This window comes from Cyprinodon tularosa, unplaced genomic scaffold, assembly GCF_016077235.1.
Source record: "Cyprinodon tularosa strain WSP-4 unplaced genomic scaffold, ASM1607723v1 ctg12, whole genome shotgun sequence".
Classification (NCBI taxonomy): domain Eukaryota; kingdom Metazoa; phylum Chordata; class Actinopteri; order Cyprinodontiformes; family Cyprinodontidae; genus Cyprinodon; species Cyprinodon tularosa.
The window spans coordinates 3,804,513-3,825,875 of record NW_024038003.1 but is presented as its reverse complement, the minus strand read 5'-3'; the positions used below and the strand labels follow the sequence as shown (position 1 = coordinate 3,825,875).

General features: G+C 38.2%; 1 protein-coding gene across 1 annotated transcript; it reads right to left on the bottom strand.

The window, feature by feature from the left end:
* Positions 1–3,903: 3,903 nt before the first annotated feature.
* LOC119774275 (myosin-7-like) lies at positions 3,904–19,623 on the bottom strand. The gene is made up of 39 exons (XM_038271714.1): positions 19,565–19,623; positions 19,371–19,424; positions 18,969–19,179; positions 18,251–18,394; positions 17,979–18,135; positions 17,863–17,890; positions 17,560–17,665; positions 17,197–17,289; positions 14,907–14,970; positions 14,726–14,824; positions 14,534–14,637; positions 14,262–14,400; positions 13,571–13,689; positions 13,283–13,432; positions 13,027–13,197; positions 12,646–12,955; positions 12,472–12,551; positions 12,178–12,383; positions 11,983–12,106; positions 11,755–11,891; positions 11,398–11,653; positions 11,065–11,307; positions 10,242–10,418; positions 9,094–9,239; positions 8,904–8,994; positions 8,433–8,822; positions 8,206–8,332; positions 8,008–8,126; positions 7,723–7,919; positions 7,458–7,641; positions 6,065–6,230; positions 5,863–5,987; positions 5,481–5,789; positions 5,191–5,394; positions 4,805–5,101; positions 4,596–4,700; positions 4,416–4,511; positions 4,203–4,337; positions 3,904–4,039 (listed from the first exon to the last, which is right to left on the bottom strand). The coding sequence occupies exons 3-39, from the start codon at positions 19,167–19,169 to the stop codon at positions 4,019–4,021; spliced, it is 5,820 nt and encodes a 1,939-aa protein (XP_038127642.1). The 5' UTR covers positions 19,170–19,179; positions 19,371–19,424; positions 19,565–19,623; the 3' UTR covers positions 3,904–4,018.
* Between the last annotated feature and the right edge of the window lie 1,740 nt (positions 19,624–21,363).

Genomic DNA, 21,363 nt, shown 5'->3' with positions numbered 1-21,363 from the left:
AAAGGAGGGTCAACAGCTGCTGAGAGCTGAGATTATTTCCATTGTGATAACTTCTCCGAACCTACGCTGAGAGTTGGCGTCAGTGAGCTAAATGGAAGTTAGAGATTCCATGCTGTCTGCTAAAGAGCAGGCAGAAATCACTCCAACTTCAAACATCTGATGTCTACTCTTTATATAAACATGATTTAATTTAAATTAACGTGACAAAATATTTATACATGCCATGACAAATGTATATTGTCATCACATGTATCTAATTAAATCAAAACATTAAAGGGTGGTGTGAGGAGCAGTTTGTCCCCTACTGTAAACACACACATTATTTATTTTGGGTCCGGGCTCATGGAGAATTAGCAGCTCAACATACTGTTTGTCAGTTTTTCAATGGACAGGTACTTTATATTATATAGAAAATATTATTTTGTGGTTTCTTTTATTTTTAATTTACAAAGTGGTAGCTTTTAGATACAATATCTCATTATGTTCCTATCAAACAAAATATAAGGTCAATTTCAACAACAGTAATGTGTTTATTTATTTTTTTGTTTAATTTTGAGGTTCAGGTAAGAACAGAAAATATAAAATTGTGTCGGTTCAACACAAAATATGATTTAACTCCAGATACATTAAATTGTTTCCTTTTTCTCGTTTCTCATTGCGAGCTCAGAAATCCTGTTAATCTTGCTGATAAGCCTCCACACACCACTGAGCAGAGGTGTAAATATGTCTTCATTAGCTGGTAGATATCTGCCTGTCAGCCAGAGGAGTATAAGACAGGACATGTAATAGGAGAAGACACGGCACTTCCTGAATTTCACCCTATAGGAATATGGGGGTTCATCTCTACTCACTTCATAATATTGTTTTCTTGCCCATTTAAGCATTGCTTGATCAGACATTACACTCTGGACAATCAGGTGGAATTGCTGCTTAATTAGGAGAGAAGCCATATTTGGAAGCTTTGTTTAAAAGGGAGGAACCTGTATTTTGGTATTTTACTCAAGTAACACAGTACAAATACTTTGCTACCTTGCTTAAATAGAAATATTGTCTATATATACTTCACCGGAGTAAATATTTTTTAGACGACTTTTTACTTCTACTCCTTAAATTTTTTTTTGCAATTATCTGTACTTTCTTCTCCTTATCCCTAATTGCTCGCACAATGGTAGCCCACTGCTCCCCAAGGGGATGGGTTGAATACAGAGGTAAATTTACCCAATGTGAGATAAATAAAATGCAGTTATATTGATAAATATAATTAAATTTTAAAAACAGACTTATTAGTTTTGGTTCATTTGAGCTCTTTCTCATTATGGCCTGTTAGTATTTAAAATAAATAAAACCTATCAAAATAATTTGTTTTATTCAGACAATTATTGTCTTTGTGGTTGGACACGGTACTGCACCAACTTGTTTGTCGCCACATATCAAAATAAATAGTTTTTTCAAGCTCCATAGTTTAATTTGACACTGTTGCCCTTAGTTATAAAACTAAGCAAATTAACTATAAGGAAATTATCATCCAGAATTGTTGAAAAATGTTCCTCTAATAGGTTGCACAGTAACCAGTATAAGGTTTAAATCATTTGTCCTTTGCATTTTTCCTGCTTTATTTTTACTCTTATACTTTAAGAAGTTTTAAAAATTGTACTTTTACGCTTTCACCGGAGTAGAAAAACTTAAGTTGATACTTACAAAAGTAAAAAAAAAAAATAGAATTTCTACTTCTACTTGAGTAAATAACGTTAATACTTTTGACACCTCTGTTTACTTAAATTATTACACATCAACCATGTTTGCCATTGTGATTTTTTTTCTGTTTCTGTTCATTTATTTTGGTACATATAGGGATATATATTTTTGTACTGAATCACTAAGCTCGCCTCTAGTTCTCAGTGGGACCATGCAGATTTTAGCCATGATCCAGTGACCAGCTGCGAGTGATCATGTGTGGAATTATGGTGGATTTATGCCTGAGCTCTGGTTTATTGATGACCTTAGCTGGAGCTCTTGGGCTTTAGTTGACTCTAATTTAAGAGCAGGGCATTTGCTTTATCTCCAAGCTATATCTGCCCCTCAGCTTTTTAGTTTTTAGATATTTTTGAACCATATTGCATGCTGTATTGTTGTATTTGGGTCTAAACCTTGTTGTCCTAATGCATCCCTGAACCCAATCATGACTTACATGTCTAGTGAAAGCCTCAAAGAAACATTTTATGAAATTAGGACACAGAGGTACTGCATGGGGGTCGCAAAAGTTTTGGTTGATTAGACTTTTTTCTTTCCGTGCAATTTTTTCCACTAATTTAAATGTCTTTAAATACACCTTAACATGAATTCAACCAACTGTAGTAAACAGATAAATGGAGGCAGAAAATGTCTTTCAGTCATCAATGCACACATTGGTGGGCACCTTTTCATTTACAACACCTGTCCCATCAACGAGGAATCTGAATCAGAAATACTTTAATAATCCCAGATGAAATTACTTTCATTACATGACTCCATCTGTAATAGAGTGACTATAGGACCAGTTTGATATAACACAATTTCATACAATATATATAATTAGGGGGTCCCCGCTCCATTTGTCCATCAGTTTGGGGTCCTCGGCCTGGGAAATGTTGAAGACCCCTGCTTTAGACAAATGGGCCACTACACTTCTTGTCATCATCAACAAGCTTCTAATGAGTCCACTCCTATCTGGCTCCCAAAAGGTCATCCTCGGGTGAAGAGATTGGTGAGGATGCTTGGCAAAACCGAGGAAACTGCTGTGAACTGGAAATTGCTTGAAAATCAGCCTCAGTGTCCACAGTGAGGAAAGTTTTACAATCCAGGGAATGCTGGGAACTATTCGTCTAGTCAGGAACTTTCAAAGTTATTTCAAAGAATTTTATTACTGAAAAGCCGGAGTAGCTGAGTTAGTTTGGCCACAAGGACAGGAGTATACCTTGGAAAGACCTTAAAAACAAAGAATACAGTAGGAAGTACGCTGGTGGTGGCAGGGTCATTCTCTACCAGAGAGGTTGGTGCATTACACAAAAGTGGAATAGAGGATAGTTGATGGCAAAAACATAAAGACATTTGGAAATTCCAAAAGGAAAAAATCCACCAAAGTCACCACTGTTTTTTAAACAGAATAAGCAAATGAATAAGCTTCTTGGATAACACCACGCCCAAGCCTGTACAAAAAACATCTTCTGAAGGTGTTTGTTTTAAGTATGGAAAAAGAGAATAATGAAGTCAATCTATCTATGCATCTATACATCCATCCATCCATCTGTCCTTCCATTTCCTTTTTTTCCTTATTTCCCGCCTTCAGCCCTTTATTTTCAATTCCTCCCTTACCTTTTCTTTTCCTCTTTTCTTCCCATTTTTCTTCCTTCTTACAATTTACTCTGTCTTCATTCTCTTCCTTCTGCCCTATTATCCATTCTTCCTCTCTTAAGAAAACTGGAATATTTCAGAATAAAAGCCTAAGTTTAAAATGTTCTTGTCAATAATGAGTGTGTGTAGCTGTTAACACGATCTGTAGGTCATGTTTTACCTTCACTCATATTTAACAAATTGAGTTGACAATGATTGTTGACTGTATTTACATTCATTTTGCTTTAACATTTCACATAAGGGAATACAATTTATCAAACAGAATGCAATTGATATAAATTAAATTATGAATATTTCTAATCATTTTCCATACCTGCTATGTTAAAGAACTATCACTAAAGATCATGTTCAAAAGAGTCAGCCTTTATACATTGTTTGCCACAATTTCACATTTCAATTGAGGGGAAAATATACCTAATCAAGAAATTCAAAATGTGTAAGAAACATTATCTTGTAATTATTTTTCAATCCATTTTTGATCAAAGTGAAAAAAAGTCATGAAAGACAAGAATATGCTGTGTTCAAAGTCTTAGTGTGATTTTATTAGGACTACAGGTTATGAATAGTGATAACTGAGGGGGGGCTAAATTACGCAACAGGCAGAAAGGTTTCAGCCGGCTCCAAAGCTTCACTCCTCATCAAACCCTTTCTGTTGCAGAGATTTGGAAATAAAAAAAAGAGAAACAGTCATTTAATATTCATAATGGAGTGTCAGCAAACAGTTAAGCAATGTATATATTTATAGATTATTGCATTGCAGTGTTATAGCAAATTTCAAGGAGGTGTGTTGCCTAAAGTAACATGCTTCAAACCTTTGGGCCAGCGTCACGGCTTTTAGCCCGCAGCTTGTTGACTTGAGACTCAGCGATGTCAGCTCTCTCTTCAGCTTCGTCCAGCTCATGCTGCAGCTTTCGAAACTTAGAAAGATGAACATTAGCCTGTTCCTCCTGGAAAAACATTAAAACATAAAAGTAAACACAAATACCAATCAGAGAAGAGAAAACTTTTGTCATTATCAGACTTACAGCCTCCTCAGCAGATCTTTTGTAAGCTTTCACTTTCAGCTGCAGTTTGTCCACCAAGTCTTGCAGTCGGGCAATATTTTTTCTATCTTCCTCAGTCTGTAAAAGATACGAGACAATGTTACAAACCCAAATACTTCTCAAAGAAGTTTTAAAAAACTGAGGAAGGCATTTTCAACAAACCTGATAGGTAAGCTCTTTGATGCGGCGCTCATATTTGCGGACTCCTTTCACAGCTTCGCTGCTTTTCTTCTGTTCCATTTCTACTTCACTTTCTAGTTCCCGCACCTTAAAAAGAACATTTGTATGTAATTTTCCATTCTTTTTGTTTGGATTGCGAATAAATGTATGTATTTTCTGCACATATCTTTAAAACTGATTTGAAAGCTCACCCTGGCCTCCAGCTTCTGGACCTGCTTCTTGCCTCCCTTCATGGCGATTTGTTCCGCTTCATCCAAACGGTGCTGCAGATCTTTGATGGTTTGCTCCATGTTCTTCTTCATACGCTCCAGGTGAGCGCTGGTGTCCTGCTCTTTCTTCAGCTCCTCTGCCATCATGGCAGCATCAGTGATGGCTTTCTTGGCCTTCTCTTCAGCATTTCTGCATTCCTGAACAGCCTCCTCCACTTCAGTCTGCAGCTGGACTGCATCACCCTCCAGCTTCTTCTTCTGGTTTATCAGGCTGGTATTCTGAACCATTTTAAAATAGGATATTGTAGAATGTAAGAACTGCATTACTTTATATTGGAAATATTGTGACCTTTTAGATGCAACCCCACCTGTGAATGCAGTAGCTGCATCCTCTCGCTAACATCCAGCAGCTCTTGCTCAGCCAGTTTACGGCTCCGTTCAGTTTGTTCCAGAGCAGCTCTCAGTTCCTCCAGTTCAGCTTGAAGCAGGTTGTTGCGTCTCTCAACTATGGCCATGTTCTCTTTGAAATCCTCATTACCACGAAGAGACTCATCCAGCTGAATTTGGCAGTCCTTTAAAAAATGGTATTGCTCATAATAATCTCAGCAGTATTTTTAGAACTCTCTTTAAAAAGTGGTTTTTTTTTAGTTTAGTTTACCTTTAGATGTGCATGAACAGACTTGAGTTGTTTCTGGGCCTCAGCTGCCTGCCGGTTGGCTTGGCTCAGCTGGATCTCCATCTCGTTGAGGTCTCCCTCCATCTTCTTTTTCAGGCGAAGGGCTTCATTCCTGCTACGACACTCAGCCTCAAGAGAACTCTGCAGGGTATCGATTGTCCTCTGCAGGTTCCTCTTGCACTGCTCCATCTCCTCTTCTTTCTCAGCCACCTTTCGCTCCATCTCAGCCTTAATCTGGTTAAACTCAAGCTGAACTCTCAGTATCTTGCCTTCCTCATGCTCAAGAGACCCCTACGAAACAATTTAGGTTGAATTAGAACTTGTGTATTTTAAAGTCTTTTAAAATGCTTGGTGTTAGCTTTACCTCTGCCTCCTCTAAGGCAGACTGAATTTCACCCTTCTCCTGCTCCAGCTGCTTTCGTGCTTTTTCCAACTCATGAATAGTTTTTCCTCCTTCACCAAGTTGCTCAGTGAGGTCAGAAATTTCCTCTGTGAATAAGAGTGCATGTATTCAGTTTGGTCTGCCTATTTGATATTTATTACATTGTAATTAATAAAGTATTTACCTTGAAGGTTCTTATTCTCCCTCTTCATGGTCTCCAGATGTTCAAGAGACTCTTCATAGGAGTTTTTAAGTTTGAAGAGCTCAGTGCTCAGAGATCTGGCTTCTTTCTGAGTGCTCTCCAGCTCACACTGAGACTCTTCATACTTCTGCTTCCACTCTGACAGGACCTGGACATTATGCATAAAAAAATAATTACCAAACCGAGCCCTCTGCTGTTCATTTTTACAGTAATTAATTTCTAATTTCTTCTTTGGTTGTATGTCTAGATATATAAGGCTATTTCAATTATAAAATGTAAAATACATCTTAAACAACAATGCAGCAACCTTATACTTTATATTTCTCTTTTTAAGTATTTAACTAAAACTTTGTCAAAATGCAAAAGTTTTTGAGGTAAAACTTATTATATTTTTCCAAAATGTTTCAGTCTGTGTACCACAAAGTGGTGCCAAATTAGACTCATGACCTAAACTTTTGATTCACTATCAAAAAATTTCTATAAAATCTACTAACAGTGGGATGTAATCCTATTACAAACAGCATCAATCATCATTTAATTTCTGTAGTGGATCTAAAGACCACAAGTGATTGAAGTCCCCAAATGGACTCAAGACCTCAGCATTGGGAATAAATTAGAATAATAGGCTCTTAATAGGATTTTCTTTATATTAGGGTTAAAGATGGTACAAGTAGCCTAACACTTAACAGGTATGTGATGCCTGTGAGTTGCATTTCCTCTTAAAAAATTGAGGTAGCACATGTTGGAAAGATGCATCTGAAGAATCAATCACACTTTAGTGATGAATAGACAAGGAAGAGGTGGCACTGTATTTGTTGTTGACATACTGTCAGGTTTAGGGTTGATTGCCTGATCGTTTTGACATGACTTTAGAATAATTATACCTTGTAGTTCTTTATTCACTCATGAACTCAAACGGTTGGGCTAAAACAAGTTAATCTACTTATCTAGTCTAGATTCCAATCAGAACAAGGAGGAGTTCAACATACCTCTTTTTTAATGTGAGATTTGTATCAAAAGTCTTTGTCTTATTATTATGTTTACTTATATTTGGTTAAATAAATAATCACAGGCTATACTTTGTGTAATGTGCTTTTTAGAAAGTTCTGGTCCGGGGTATATATTAGGAACTAGTGTGACACAGATGAGCCAGAGTTCTATACATGGTTAACCTGTTTGTTTTCGTGAAGGCTGCCATGCCTCTGAACCAGCCTATGAGAGTTTTGGTAGTGGGATGTGGTGGGCAGGAGCATTTCTATATGTCTTTGGTTATAGTCGGTTTATTTCCCCATTACATCCTTTATTAATGTTACTGTTCTTTTTTTAATTAGGGCTTGTTTTGTTGTTTTGATTTTAAAAGAAATATCCAACATACTTTGTCAAAGTTCCTTTGCTTCTTGTCCAGAGAAGCAGCAGCAGCATTAGACCTTTCCACATCCACCATGAGATCTTCAATCTCATTCTGCAGCCTGTGTTTGGTCTTCTCCAGAGAGGAACATTTAGCATTCACTGCTTCAACAGCCTCCTCAGCATCCTGCAGGCGCTGAGCCAGCTTCTTCCTGTATTAATGAAGGGTTTCATTGGTATTGGTTGCTTTCAGACTTTGCAGAGTCACTCAGATTCAAATGGGATTTACTCACTTAGCTTCCTCCAGTTCCTCAGTTCTTTGGATGGCATCAGTTTCATACTTGGTTCTCCACTGAGCCACCTCAGAGTTGGCCTTAGACATGCTACGCTGCAGTTCTGCCTTGGCCTCCTGCTCCTCCTCATACTGCTCCCTGAGGAGGTCACAGTCATGGCGGGCAGACTGCACAGCATGAGCTAATGCATTCTTGGCCTGAGGGGAAAATGGTCAAGGAGTTATGGCTTTACTTTTTCTTAAAAAAAGAAACATTAATTCTATGTAAGCAAGCACGTTTTCACACCTTTATCTCCTCTTCTAGTTGTCTTTTCAGGTCCTCCAGTTGCTGATTGTAGGAATTCTTTCCTCTTGTGAGCTGAGAAATAAGAGATTCTTTCTCCTCCATTTGTCTTGAAAGCTCATCTGTAGATGTAAAATGATTAGATGTATATATCTTCTCTCATAAGAAAAAGTATTATTTATATAGTAAATAAAAGCTAACCATTCTCAGCTTGAAGCTTGGCTTTCTGGGTGGTGAAGTCATTAAGGGATCTTTGATATTCATCACATTTGGTTCTATATTCATTTGTTTGATCCTCTAAAGTTCTACAAGTTTTCTCCAGGATAATCTGAAAACAGATGGTGCACAGTTAACAGAGCCGTGTATATTTTTATCCATTTTGCTACTTAGTATTTTTTGTCTAAAAAGCATCCGAAAAACCAACACACCTTGGACTTGACAATCTGTTCCATATTGGAGACCACATCATCCAGCTCCAGTTTGAGCTCACTCTTCTCCTTCTCCAGTTTCTGCTTGACTCTCTGCAGGTTGTCTATCTGCTCCCCCAGGTCAGCAACAGAGTCAGCTTGTTTCTTCCTGAGTGTGGCAGCAGTGGCTTCATGCTGCAGAGTGGCCTCTTCAAGGTCTCTGCGGAGCTTCTGGAACTCAGCCTCCCTTTTCTTATTCATCTCGATCTGGGCGGCCGTGGCTCCGCCAGCCTCCTCCAGCCTCTCACTGATCTCCTCCAACTCTCTGGCCAAGTCGGCTCTCTGCTTCTCCACCTTGGCTCGAGCAGCTCGTTCTGCTTCAAGCTCTTCCTCCAGCTCCTCCACACGTGCCTGTTGTCAGAGCAGTGGAAGTTTGTTGCATTAGTTCTTGTGTATAGCTTCAATAGTGAGAATATAATGTAAAAGTTTTACCTGCAGCTCTTTCAGCTTCTTCTGGAGTTGACCAATTATTGCCAGCTCATCCTCCAGTTTGCTGTTCAGCTGGTTGATCTCAAAGTCTTTCCTGCAGCATTTTTTTTTTTTGTTAGTTTAAGGCTAATAAAACATGGAAAACTATCTTTCTTAAACAAGCTGATTAAATACTGTTATAAAAGTTGTATACTTTTTCATGCGCTCCTCCAGTTGTTGCTTGTCATTTTCTAGATCCATGATGGACTCCTGGGTCAACTTCAAGTCTCCCTCCAGCTTCCTCTTTGCCCTCTCTAGATCCATCCTAATCTTCTTCTCTTGCTCAAGAGACCCTTCAAGCTAAAAATAAATCAATTAATTAATAATATAACTACACTAAAGGCTTTAAAAACACATGCAAACTTGAGAGATTAAGCAAAGCTGTTCTACTAATCAGGTAAACAAAATATGTGAGTCTCTGACATGCAAAATAGAAGTGTGTTTGCTTTCATAAATGGGTCAAACATGGTGATCATCAAAACATCCAAAATACTGGGATGACGATATGCTCATATATTTACGTGCCACTTACGCAGATGATCAAACCTGAAAGTGGTTGCGGGGAATTGTTTCTTCATCTACATTAAGCACATCTGAAAGTCAACTGCAAACTTGCAGGGAGGTATCACAGACAACCTCCTGTGCATAACATATTTTTATGCAGAACTTAAATTAGTAGAGACATATTGCCTTTTCAGCAATGCTGCTTCCAAGAAAAAAATCCTGCATAACTTCATTTTTTAATGTATATTGATCATTCCAGTACACCCTTAGTGGTACATACCAGTTGTACATACCAAAAGCAGACCTCCTCCTTTTTACTTTAAATTACAATCAGAGGAAAACTCCAAGGGAAACTCCACCCTTGACTGGTTGTGGCAGTTTGAAGGATCCAGATGCCAGAAGCCATTTTGCTTTGTTCATGAGTGATTTCATATTTTATGAGTACTGATTATTTTTCTCAGTTTATTTTCTCTTCCTATATTTTCTCCTAATAGCAATCAAAGATGAAATTTATGGACAGTGCAAATTTGGAATGTGCGAAATAAATCCACTCTGTTACACAAACTAAAGAATACACATAATCCTCAGTGAAATAGAGCAGTCTGAGTCATTTTTGCCTCTATTTTACTTAATTATAGCAAATCATCTGCAATTGCCTACTAATAGCATGTGCAATTTCTTTGTTTGCACAAGCAAGTTAGCATTCGTTATTTGGGATCAGGCCCTAAGTGTTTTCTAACAGGTTACAATATTGTCTGCTTACTTTAACATGAGTGAAATTTGTATTTTATGTCTTACATCATCCACTTGCTGCTCCAGCTTCGTCTTGGCCTTGGTCAGAGTATTGACTTTGTCTTCTTCACTCTGCAGGTCATCCAGGGTTTGTTGATGAGCTTCCTGTAAAGCTTTCTTTTCCTTGGTCAGCTTGGCGATGATTTCGTCCAAAGCAGCCATCTCCTCTGTCAGGTTCTTTACCTGATTAATTACCAACAATTTGATTAGTTTATCCTTGCATGAAACCTGCATTTTTTGTGCTTTTTATGCTTTGTTTGAGGGGTTTTAGAGGTCAGAACCTAGACTTCAAATCATGTATACAATTAGTAATACAAGCCAATATAATTTCTCTTAATTTTATGCATCCAAATACTATACTAAAAGTTTAACAAACGGAATGTGCTATGCAAAAAGGGTTTAAATTCTGGCCTGGACCTGGACCTGTGGTCACAAATCACATCAGGCCCAATCAGGTCCTTCGGCTTACCTATTAAGTTAATAAGACTACATAAAAAATTGAGTGTGTTTGAATCCATGATCGTAGCTCCATGGATAGATGGATGAATGGAAACTTCTATGCAATCAACTGGCATAGTTAAATCAAATCAGTCACAAAATCTAGTGATAAAAGTACCTGCAACTTTTACTAATTTGATATGTGCATTAGAAATTCTGGACATTAAACTAAGAGCTCCAGTAAGACAGGTGGATTTCCAATAAAAATTTCAGAGGACATTCTCTGTGATATAGGTTCAGCTTAAGCCAGACTGAATAGTACAGGTTTAACACATAGTATTAATAGTACTCTTGTCGCAAGACTGAAAAACACCATCAAAACTTTGCAAACCTTGTTCTCAGTTGCATGCTTCTCCTTCTCCACCTTTGCTAGAGTTAGCTCTAGGTCATCAATATCCTTCTTAAGCTCAGAGCACTCGTCTTCCAGCTTCCTCTTCTTAGCAGTCAGCTCAGCATTCATCTCCTCCTCATCCTCCAATCTTTCAGTTAGTTCTTTGATTTTTGCTTCCAGTTGGATTTTATTTTTGATCAGCCCCTCACATCTCTCCTCGGCATCACATAGATTATCTTGTTCCTGTCAAACACGAGTTATTATTGTATTTTCTTCTTTGGTGATTGTTTTCTTTACAAATTATATGGTTATATTATATTGCCCTTTTCTTACAGCCTGGACTTGGAGCTGCAGGTCATTCTTCTCTTGGAGAAGAGAGACCATTTTCTCCTCCAGCTCTTTCCTGCGAGCTTCAGATTTTGCATAAGCCTCCTTCAGCTTCAGGAACTCCTCCTTCATGTTGGCCATCTCCTTTTCTGCTTCAGCAGATTTCAGGAGAGGTTTGATCTTAAAGAACAACTTCATCCAGGGCCAATTCTTGACCCCCATGAAGGCACGGATGTTCCATTGGATTACCAATAAAGCATCTCTATAAAGAAAGAATTGTTCAAAATGATTTGTGAAAAAATCTAACAAAAAGTCTGTTACCATAAAAAGTATTATAAAAATTGGTGGTTGTGTGAAGCAAACCTGCGTTCCACCATCTTCTGATACTCAATGCGAGACAAAAGACCACGGGACCTGGCTTGAATAGCAGTAATGATTTTGGAGAGACGCTCATCCCTCATCTCCTCCAGCAGACCCAGCAGACCAGCTTTAAAGAACACCTAAGACCAGCATTAAAGATTTCTATGTTGTTTCCTGCCTTCTTCATTATATATGTTTTTATTTTAGGTTTTTGTTAGAAATTCTTGGTACCTTTGTGTGTCCAAACTTGTACTGGTTATGGTCAATATCAAGGGATCCAAGAAGTTTTTCAGCTCCCTTTCGGCTGTCAATGAACTGTCCCTCAGGGATGGCAGCAGGATTCAAGATACGATACCTGGAAAATCCCACATCTTCGTCACACATTAAATCATGGCCTTTTAATTTTTGGACATACTAAAGTGATACCTCTGCTTGAAGTCTCCATAGAGGATCCTGTTGGGGAAGCCTTTCCTACAGATCCTGATGCCTTCCAGCACGCCGTTACAGCGCAGCTGGTGCATCACCAGAGGGTTCTCCATGGCCCCAGGAGTCTTGGTCTCATTGGGGATGATGCAGCGCACAAAGTGAGGGTGGGTAGACCTCAGGTTGGTCATTAGCTTATTCAGGTTCTCCTATAATATGGTAAGAACAAACATGTGAAACTTTGCCATTTAAAGTGCACGTATGTAGGATATAAGGGAAGATCTGATTATACTGCACCCTATGAAGGGCAGACACAGTCTGAAAGGACGATCCTTTTTTCTTCTTCTCTTTTTTACCTTCCGTGCCTTCAGAGTGTGCTTTAACGTAAAATGTGTGTTAATACAAAAAAATAATGCATGCAAATTATGGTCAGAGATTGTCTATATAAAGGACATACTTATGCTGGAATACCTGAATCAGAGCCTGCATAATTTGCAAAGAGAGTAGCAAGCAACTTGAGTGTAGACTTCTGGTACAGCCCAACTACGGTCTCATTCAGAGGGTCCTTGTTCTTCACCAACCAGTTGTTGATATTATAATCAACAGTCCCAGCATAATGAACCAGGGCAAAATGGGCCTCTGGTTTTCCTTTAACAATCCTGGGTTTCTGGAAGTTGTTGGATTTCCCCAGATGATTGTCATAAAGCTTAGCTTTAAATGTAGCATCAGAGGCTTTGGGAAACATGCACTCCTCTTCAAGGATGGACATGATACCCATGGGCTAAAATTATAACGAGAGGTTAAAATCAAATTATTGAATTTATCAATTTATTTAATTATCTGGTTTCTCACCTTTTCAATCAGGTCAATACAGGCCTGTAGATCCATACCAAAGTCAATAAAAGTCCATTCAATCCCCTCTTTCTTGTACTCTTCCTGCTCCAGCACAAACATGTGGTGGTTGAAAAACTGTTGCAGTTTTTCATTGGTGAAGTTGATGCACAGCTGCTCAAAGGTATTGAACTGGACAGAAATATGACTTTTATTAATGTTTTCATTTATTTTACTTTGATATATCTGGTTATTATTTGCAAATAAGTTTGCTTACATCAAAGATCTCAAACCCAGCAATATCCAGCACACCAATAAAGTACTGACGTGGCTGCTTTGTTTCAAGTGAGTGGTTGATTCTCATGACCATCCACAAGAACATTCTCTCATAAACAGCTTTGGACAAAGCTCCAATAGCATAGTACACCTGTAAATGGGCAGGGAGCCCCAGTTGGAAGAGAAAAGTTCAGGTTTACAATGGAGCACCTTGGCTTCTGAGAATAAAGAACTTGATTTGTGGAAATTTCAGGTTACAAGCAGTGATTTAAGGCAACTCTTATTTTACCTGATTAACACTTTGTCCCTTGGTGACCCACTCATTCCCTACTTTGACTCTTGGGTGACAGAGACTTTTGATGAGGTCAGCAGAGTTCAGGCCCATCAGATAAGCTGCTTTGTCAGCATCTAAAAGAAATATAAACAGAAGCGCTGATTAAACATTGATGTTTAATCATTGGTGGGAGTGGCGGCCTAGTGATTAGGGCATTGCGCTTGGATGCAAGAGGTTCTGTGTTCAAGACCCACTCCCACAGACTGCCACTCGCAAGACTCTTAACCCCCACACTGCTCCCCACGGGTGCTGCACAATAGCAGGCCACTGTTCCCTAAAGGGATGGTTTAAATGCAGAGAGGGAATTTAGTTTCTTTGTACTTGTGACAGTGGACAATAAAGTTGAATTATTCTATTCTGTATGTACTTCTTTAAAATCTTTTTTTACTTTTGCTTGTAGCACTTTAAGATACTTATGTAAAGTGCAATGTAAACAATATTAGTCATTATTATAATGTACTTCATTGTCCTTTGACATGGGAAAAGCAAACTTTTTTGCACGTCTTATCCTTTGTGCAAAAGTCCTTGTAGATCACCCTCAACACATCCACCTATTGTAAGTAGTCCAAACATGATTTAATGCTCCTTATTCTGATTCTTTGAAAATGAAGTCAAAGGATCTAAATTCTGACAAGGTTTTTCTCACCTTCAGTGCCATCAGATTCTGCCTGCTCCTCGCGAGGCCTCTGCTTAAATTTCATGTTGCCAAAGTGCATGACAGCACCAGTAAGTTTGTACACTGAGTTTTTCTCCTCCTGAGTAAAGCCCAGCACATCGAAGGCACTCTGAAGAAAGCAGAGGAACATCTATTAGATCATACTGTTACACTTGCTAAATCTTTTGGAGCTAATTTAACAGTTCAGTTTGTCTGTGTTTTGTTGTCTTGAAATAAGTTGGAACTAACAGCGAAAAGCTTACATCAGTTGCCAAGAGTTCTTCTCCATCATCTATGGAGGCCACTTGAGTTTCCCCCTGAGAGATGAATGCGTAGTCGTAGGGATTGTTTGTAACCAGCATCATTTCTGGAGAATGTAAAATGAGAAAGATCAAAATAACATCCAGCGAAAAGAAACACTTTTTTTCACATGAGGGTTACTATTCTGTGCTAACCCAGGAGTTCTGGTTTCTTGTTTGAAAGAATCTGGTAGAAAATGTGGTAATCACGCTCAGCCTTGAGCTGGAAGGTCACACGAGACTTCTCCAGAAGGTCTTAGGAGGACAAGAAAGAGACCACAGCAATACAATGAATGAGACCATGGGTGTAAAGACAAAAAAGGGTGTTTATACTTACATGTCTCAATATCAGCAGAAGCTAATTTTCCTCTGGTATCAAAGTGAATCCGGATGAATTTACCCTGAAATGATAAATATTATAATGACAAAACTACTCCTGTTGCTGTCTAGGCATTGGTCAGTTATTGATACCAAGTTGTTCCAAAGTAAAACATTTAGCACACTGTAAGATGTATGTCTGGTGTTCAGTCATAAACTATGATGATCATTTTGGACATTGGCAACCATGTTCATACTTTATTTTTACAATTTTGTCCTGCTGTCAGCTGTCAATCACCAATTTCTAATTGCTGCAAAGCCCCCTCCCCTATAGACAGTATCACAAGACACTCCTACAGGAAATGCAATTCTGCCCCTCATGGTGTTTGAGGAGAAAACTCCAAACTCACAGAAATCTTTTTCTCTTGTCTGTGAGGCTCTACGAAGGCTCACATTGAAAAGCCTTAGCATGGAAGGCCCTTGCAAAGGACCAGCAACTGCAAACAGACAAGGCTAAGAGGACCTGATGGTTGAAACCAGGAGCAAATTGTTGCAAAACAGACTGTAACATTTCTCTTTTAATTTTATGAGGGGCGTTCAATAAGTAATGCCCCTGACACACTTACAGATGTTTGATCCAGCTGAAATTTTGCATGTGAGGTTATTTAAATCTCTATAGATTGAGTAGCAAATTACAGCTCTGAACTATTTATGGTTTCTGACTTACAGGTGTTTGAAAAGTCTGAAAAGGAGCCTGTTGAGTGTCGAGCAGTGATCCGGTTTTTCTATTTGAAAGGATTGACACCAGGGTAAACTAAGTTACTTTCATCTGATCAAAAGTCTCCCGTTGCATGTGTCCTTTCAAATGCAAAAAAACAGACTTGACTCAGTTTGAACATCTGTAAATCAGAAACTACAATTAGTTCAGAGCTGCAATTTGCTATTTAATCTATAGAGATTTTAATAATTTCACAAGCAAAATTTCAGGTTGATCAGGGGTCAGGGGGATTACTTATTGAATGCCCCTCATATGACTTTCTGATGCCAGAGGCTGGGGGTGTGGAGCCTCGAGAACAAAGAACTTCCCTGATGTGGGGTACCTGGCTGGAACAAAGTACTCCCCTGTTGCAGCCTGCTATGCTAGGCTGCAGGTCACCGCAACTCAGCCTTTTCCAAAACAGAGAAGAGCAGAGGTAGAGGTCTGGCACATTTAGGGACAGAGTTCTCCTGTTAAATAATTTTTCTGTCTTTTGATTTTTGATATTTCATAAGTTTACTGTTGTCTATGGGTCAAGCTACTAGCTTGAGCTGCGTGGTACGCCATGTTGACATGTTTGAGCCCTTGTTTATAAAGCTAAAACAAGCTTTATTTTAAACACCAATAAAACATTAGCATTCATATGTTTTGTCATATGCTCATTACGTTTTGATGATCAAATTATCATCAAAAATAATTTTTTGGGAGTCCTCATATCATCTAGTTGCTCAATTAGAGAAGGTTAAGAATCAATTAACTGGAGTGTATTGATTTAGTGAATAATTTAATAAAAAATTATTCTGCCACATTTATTCACCTCTTGGATAGGCACTGTGAGTTAGTTTAAACGCATTCTAATTATTCTAAATTGGTCAAAAAGTAAAGTGATCATATTCCAAATTCTTCAAGATAAATTTGGTTCTCAAACATTACATCATTCTATTGATTATGGTTTTGAACCATGTTTTTCCTAATGGTTTGTGTACATAGCAGCTTAGTTTTATTTCAGTAGTTTACTCATTGAATTTCAACAGAAATATGTTTGACTTGGAGCTGAATAAATTTTGTTTATCATATTTTGAATGGAGAGATAGGCACCAGCACCCCTGTGACCCCATTTGGGATAAGCATGATGGAAAATGGATGGATGAATGGATATTTTGAATGAAAGTTGAGGTTGATTTATAACATATATATGCAGAGTTATCTGACCATGTGTAGTGCACGATTCCCACTTTCATTTGTTGTTCTAACACATTATTTTTAGTTCACAGAACAATATATGACAGTCTTAATATTATCTGATTAAATAAGATATTTAACACTCATACTGGGATAGGAAATTAAAAATTGTAATTGCACAACACTGGTATACAGCCATGTGCACTTACTATCTGCTCTGATAGATGTACTAATATTAGCTTTTTATACCTTGAATGATGTGTTACAGTAGTCAGAATGCTAATTTATAAAGGAACTGTACTTCCTTAATAAATAAAATAAATACAGATTATGAAAGAAACAAAAAAAAAAAAAAAAAACAGACACTTACAAATCTGGAGGAGTTGTCATTCCTGATAGTCTTGGCATTACCAAAGGCCTCCAGAGCAGGGTTGGCCTGAATGATTTGATCCTCCAGGGTACCCTATCAGACAAGCACAAAAGGGCTCTACACATTTGTACATAAATAGAATGATGATAAATTCAACAGGATTCTTGTAGTTTCAAAGTCTGAATTTTTTTTTTTTTAAGTTATCTTACAATTGCAACTTCAGGAGGAAATGAGAGGCAAATAGAGTTTATTATCCTGCTCCTATAATTGTATATTGCTTAGTTTCTGTTATTATTATTTATTTTTTATTGGTTTCTGTTATTTGTCCATCAGCCCTGGCACCTGACAAAGCTGCTCACATACCTTATCTTTTGCATTGGGGTCTTTCTTAACACCTCCAGCTGCAATACTTGCAAAATACTGGATGACTCTTTTGGTGTTCACAGTCTTTCCTGCACCAGATTCTCCACTGTAGAAGCAAAGTTACACATAAAAAACAAATTCATTAACGAATGAGGAGTAAGATTTATATATATATAACTCCCAGGCCTCTGGTAGAAGACCCAAGTTTGAGGATGACACATACCACCCCACGAGGGGTGAGAAAACAGTTGTTGTTTTTTTATACTGTATATGTGTGTACTTCATGTGGAAAGTATTACATACGTGATCAGAATTGACTGGTTTTCACGGTCTGTAAAAAGTTTTTGAAAGACGTTTTTGTTAGTGAGTAAAACTAAATCTGTTCAGAATGCTTTTTCACAGGACTTGATTTTCTGTACCTGCCAGCATGTACTGATAGGCATTATCAGAGATGGAGAAGATGTGAGGAGGAGCTTCACTCCTCTTCTTTCCTCTGTAGGCAACGACCACCTCCTGGTTGTAGACTGGCAGCCACTTGTAGGGGTTGACAGTCACACAGAACAGCCCAGAGTAGGTCTGAGGGCCCATAGAAAGTCACATCCTTTCAGAGACGGTTTCATCTAGTAGAGCTTTAGCTTCATAAGCAATCTTCTGAATAGTTTTCTTGTTTATTATGCAATAGCGTACTTACATAGATCATCCATGCTGCGTAACGCTCTTTGAGGTTAAACAGCACAGCTGGTTCATGGAGGAAGGTCAGCATAGCCATGTCCTCAATCTTGTCAAACTTGGGAGGGTTCTGTTGCAGAACGTCTGCCTGTTTGACAGTAACAGTCTGGTACAAAGAAAATTTAATACATTAGTCGTATTTTTTGCAATGTACAACATCACAAAAAAACATTTCATTGCTTTTATTTAGATGTTGGGAGATTAAAGGAATGCAAACCTCTGTGAAACTAAAGCAACATTTTTCCCTGTGAAAGCTTGTTGCAAACTGCAAAATTAACTTTTCAAGCTTTCTTCAAGCATTTGTTTTTTCTTTCCAAACTTTCATAAAATCCATGTTTGTCAAGAGTCCACCTAGGATTTTTTTTACTAGAGGGAAGGGGGCTTAACACATATGTAGACCAGACTTTTCAAAATGTCTTTGAAAGAAAAAGTGTTAATTCAAATGACACGAACACCTGAGAGCACCAGGTCAATTTTATACTATATTTAATTACATATTTTATCTACCGTATTACAGATTTATACTGAAATATTGACTCTCAGACAAACCCACTTATAAAAAGTGTTCTGGTCATTATACTGTAATCACATATTATCTAAACGGATATATCGAAAGTGTTTTTTTCATAAAACATGTTATTTAGGAATGTGATGCATGCATCAATAACTACAGGGCTCACCTTCCCATTTTGAGTCTCCACAGTGGCCTTGTCTCCCTCCCGGCTGACGATGGTTCCCTTCACAAATTCCTCCACCGGATCAGGGACAAAGCATTCCTTCTTGATGTCAAAGGCGCGTGTGGAGGCCTCCATACGCTCCTTGTCCGACTTCCTTAGGTATGGTGCAGCTGCACCAAACACGGACATTTCTGCATCCCCCATGGCTGCAGTACTGCAAAGGCCATCGGAAAAATTAGATTTACTTTTTTTAGCAACATGCATTTACTCTTCAACTTATATTTAGTAATCATACTTTTGTACACTGTTGCATGAAGATTTTATTGACAATTTAGCATACTAAGAATATAAACATGTGTTAGATTTAAAGTATATTTAATTAGCTGCAATAATTTCCTCATTTACCAGTGGCTTTAGCTCAGGTGAAAGAAGAGCTCAGCGTGAAAATCACAGATTCACCTACAGGAAGCAGAAACATATTTGAATTAAGGCACAATTATTTTCTTTTCCATTGGTGGAATAATTAGATCAATTTTTCCATTGGTGTAATATCAAGTAAAAACCAGAAGTAAAAAAAGGCAGTGGTTGTTCGTACTTACAGGAGCCAGGAAAAGATGGAGCATTTGCTAAACCTCCAGGGAAGCCAGGGATCAAATATATAACCCCAGATAACCTGCCTTACAAGGCCAAGGACACCACCCTGACCTGATAACACCATGCACAATCACACACACTCATCCTTATCATCAGGTGCCCAATCCAACACATACCACAGTGCACACACACATGCATGGATACTCTGAGGTAATCATCACTTTTATCACATATAAGAGAGCACAGTTTGACTCTGCAGATGTCTGGATGCTCGCTATGCTTATTCAGTTCTACCTTCAATGAACAAATAATTGGATTTTACAGGGAACAGATCCAGGAATTTTCAGTCACATAACTTGTCCATGACTCACTGCAGCCTACCATCCCTATCTAGGATCAGCTCCACTTTTGCCTGTCACCTCTTGTGTGACATGGATTTTCCGAGTGGAGGCTGCTCATGAACAGAAACCAGGTTCCATGTTTCGCATCCAGGAGGTGCAAAGCGGCAGAGGGAGACACAAGGAGTTTAAAGCTAATCCTGTTATGATTTGATTTCATATAATTTTTCTTTATTAAATAGATTTCATTTTGACAATTTGGCTGGTGAGAAACTGTGAAAAGATAAAAATGTTCTACTTGAATTGGAAGATTTAATGTCTTTCTAGAAGATCTAATGGTTTTTGTCTTCTTCATATTTGTCACATTTTTTCTAACATAAATAGCAACCATTTTAATGTGTCTTCTTTGCCCAGCAGGAGACCTCAGAATTATACTGGAAGTAGGAGGTGGATTAACCACAAACACGAGAATAATTATTAATTTTACAAACAAAACCGAAGTTTCTTTTCTTGGTTGTTTAGTGATGTGGCAGAGGTTTGCAGTGTGGGGTGAAGATGTGTGAAATTTTACCCTGTTTGTACTGCTAAAGCCCAACATGTCAAGGAATCTACAGGAAGGGGAAAAGATACAGGTAACAGCAGCTAAGGACACAAAAAGAAAATAAATCATCTTGATGAAAATGTGGAACCAAATTGGTGATTTTTCTCTATTGTTTCTGTTTCTGCTGTAACTCAGCAGAGAAAAGGCCTCACACACCTTCACAAACACACATACCCAGCAGGATATGACTGTGCCATGGATTTGGAATTTACCTGCTTTACTCAGCTAACATTAAGCCTAATCCAGTGAAATTTAGAAGATAAAAAAGTGACATTACTAAATAATCAGCATCATGGAAAACAAGAAACAAGCTGGATTGATCAGAGTGGAAGACTTGGAGTTTAATGGGTTTAATGGGTTTTTGCTGGCATTAAACATCTCACAGAGCTATGGTCAGTCCATCATTTTTTTTTTTTTTTATTGAAAGGAATATGGCTCAACTTCTAACCCACCCATATACAGACCTAACTTGACAAAGCAAGCAAGGGCAGCAGAAATATCTGCCACTCCTGCAAATCAAACATGGGCCCCTGGGCTGCTTCTCTAATTAGTTAGATAAGAAGTAGTTGAGCACCAAACAAATTGGACCTCTAAGATACAGAGCCAGGATGATAGCCATATAAAATATAGGGAAAAGACAAAAAGATGATCATCTCATCAGATGAGACCAAATAGATTTTTTGTACAAAACACTATTTGATGTGAAAACCTACATTACACACCAGCCTTCTTTACACCTTGAGAGCTGGTTAGAGTTAATGTGTGGATGGATGGAGCTGAACATCCTGGCTAAACAATCCTGAAGGAAAACCTATTTGAGGCTCCAAAGAACAGAACAGAGGTTCTCAGTAGAACAACTACAGCA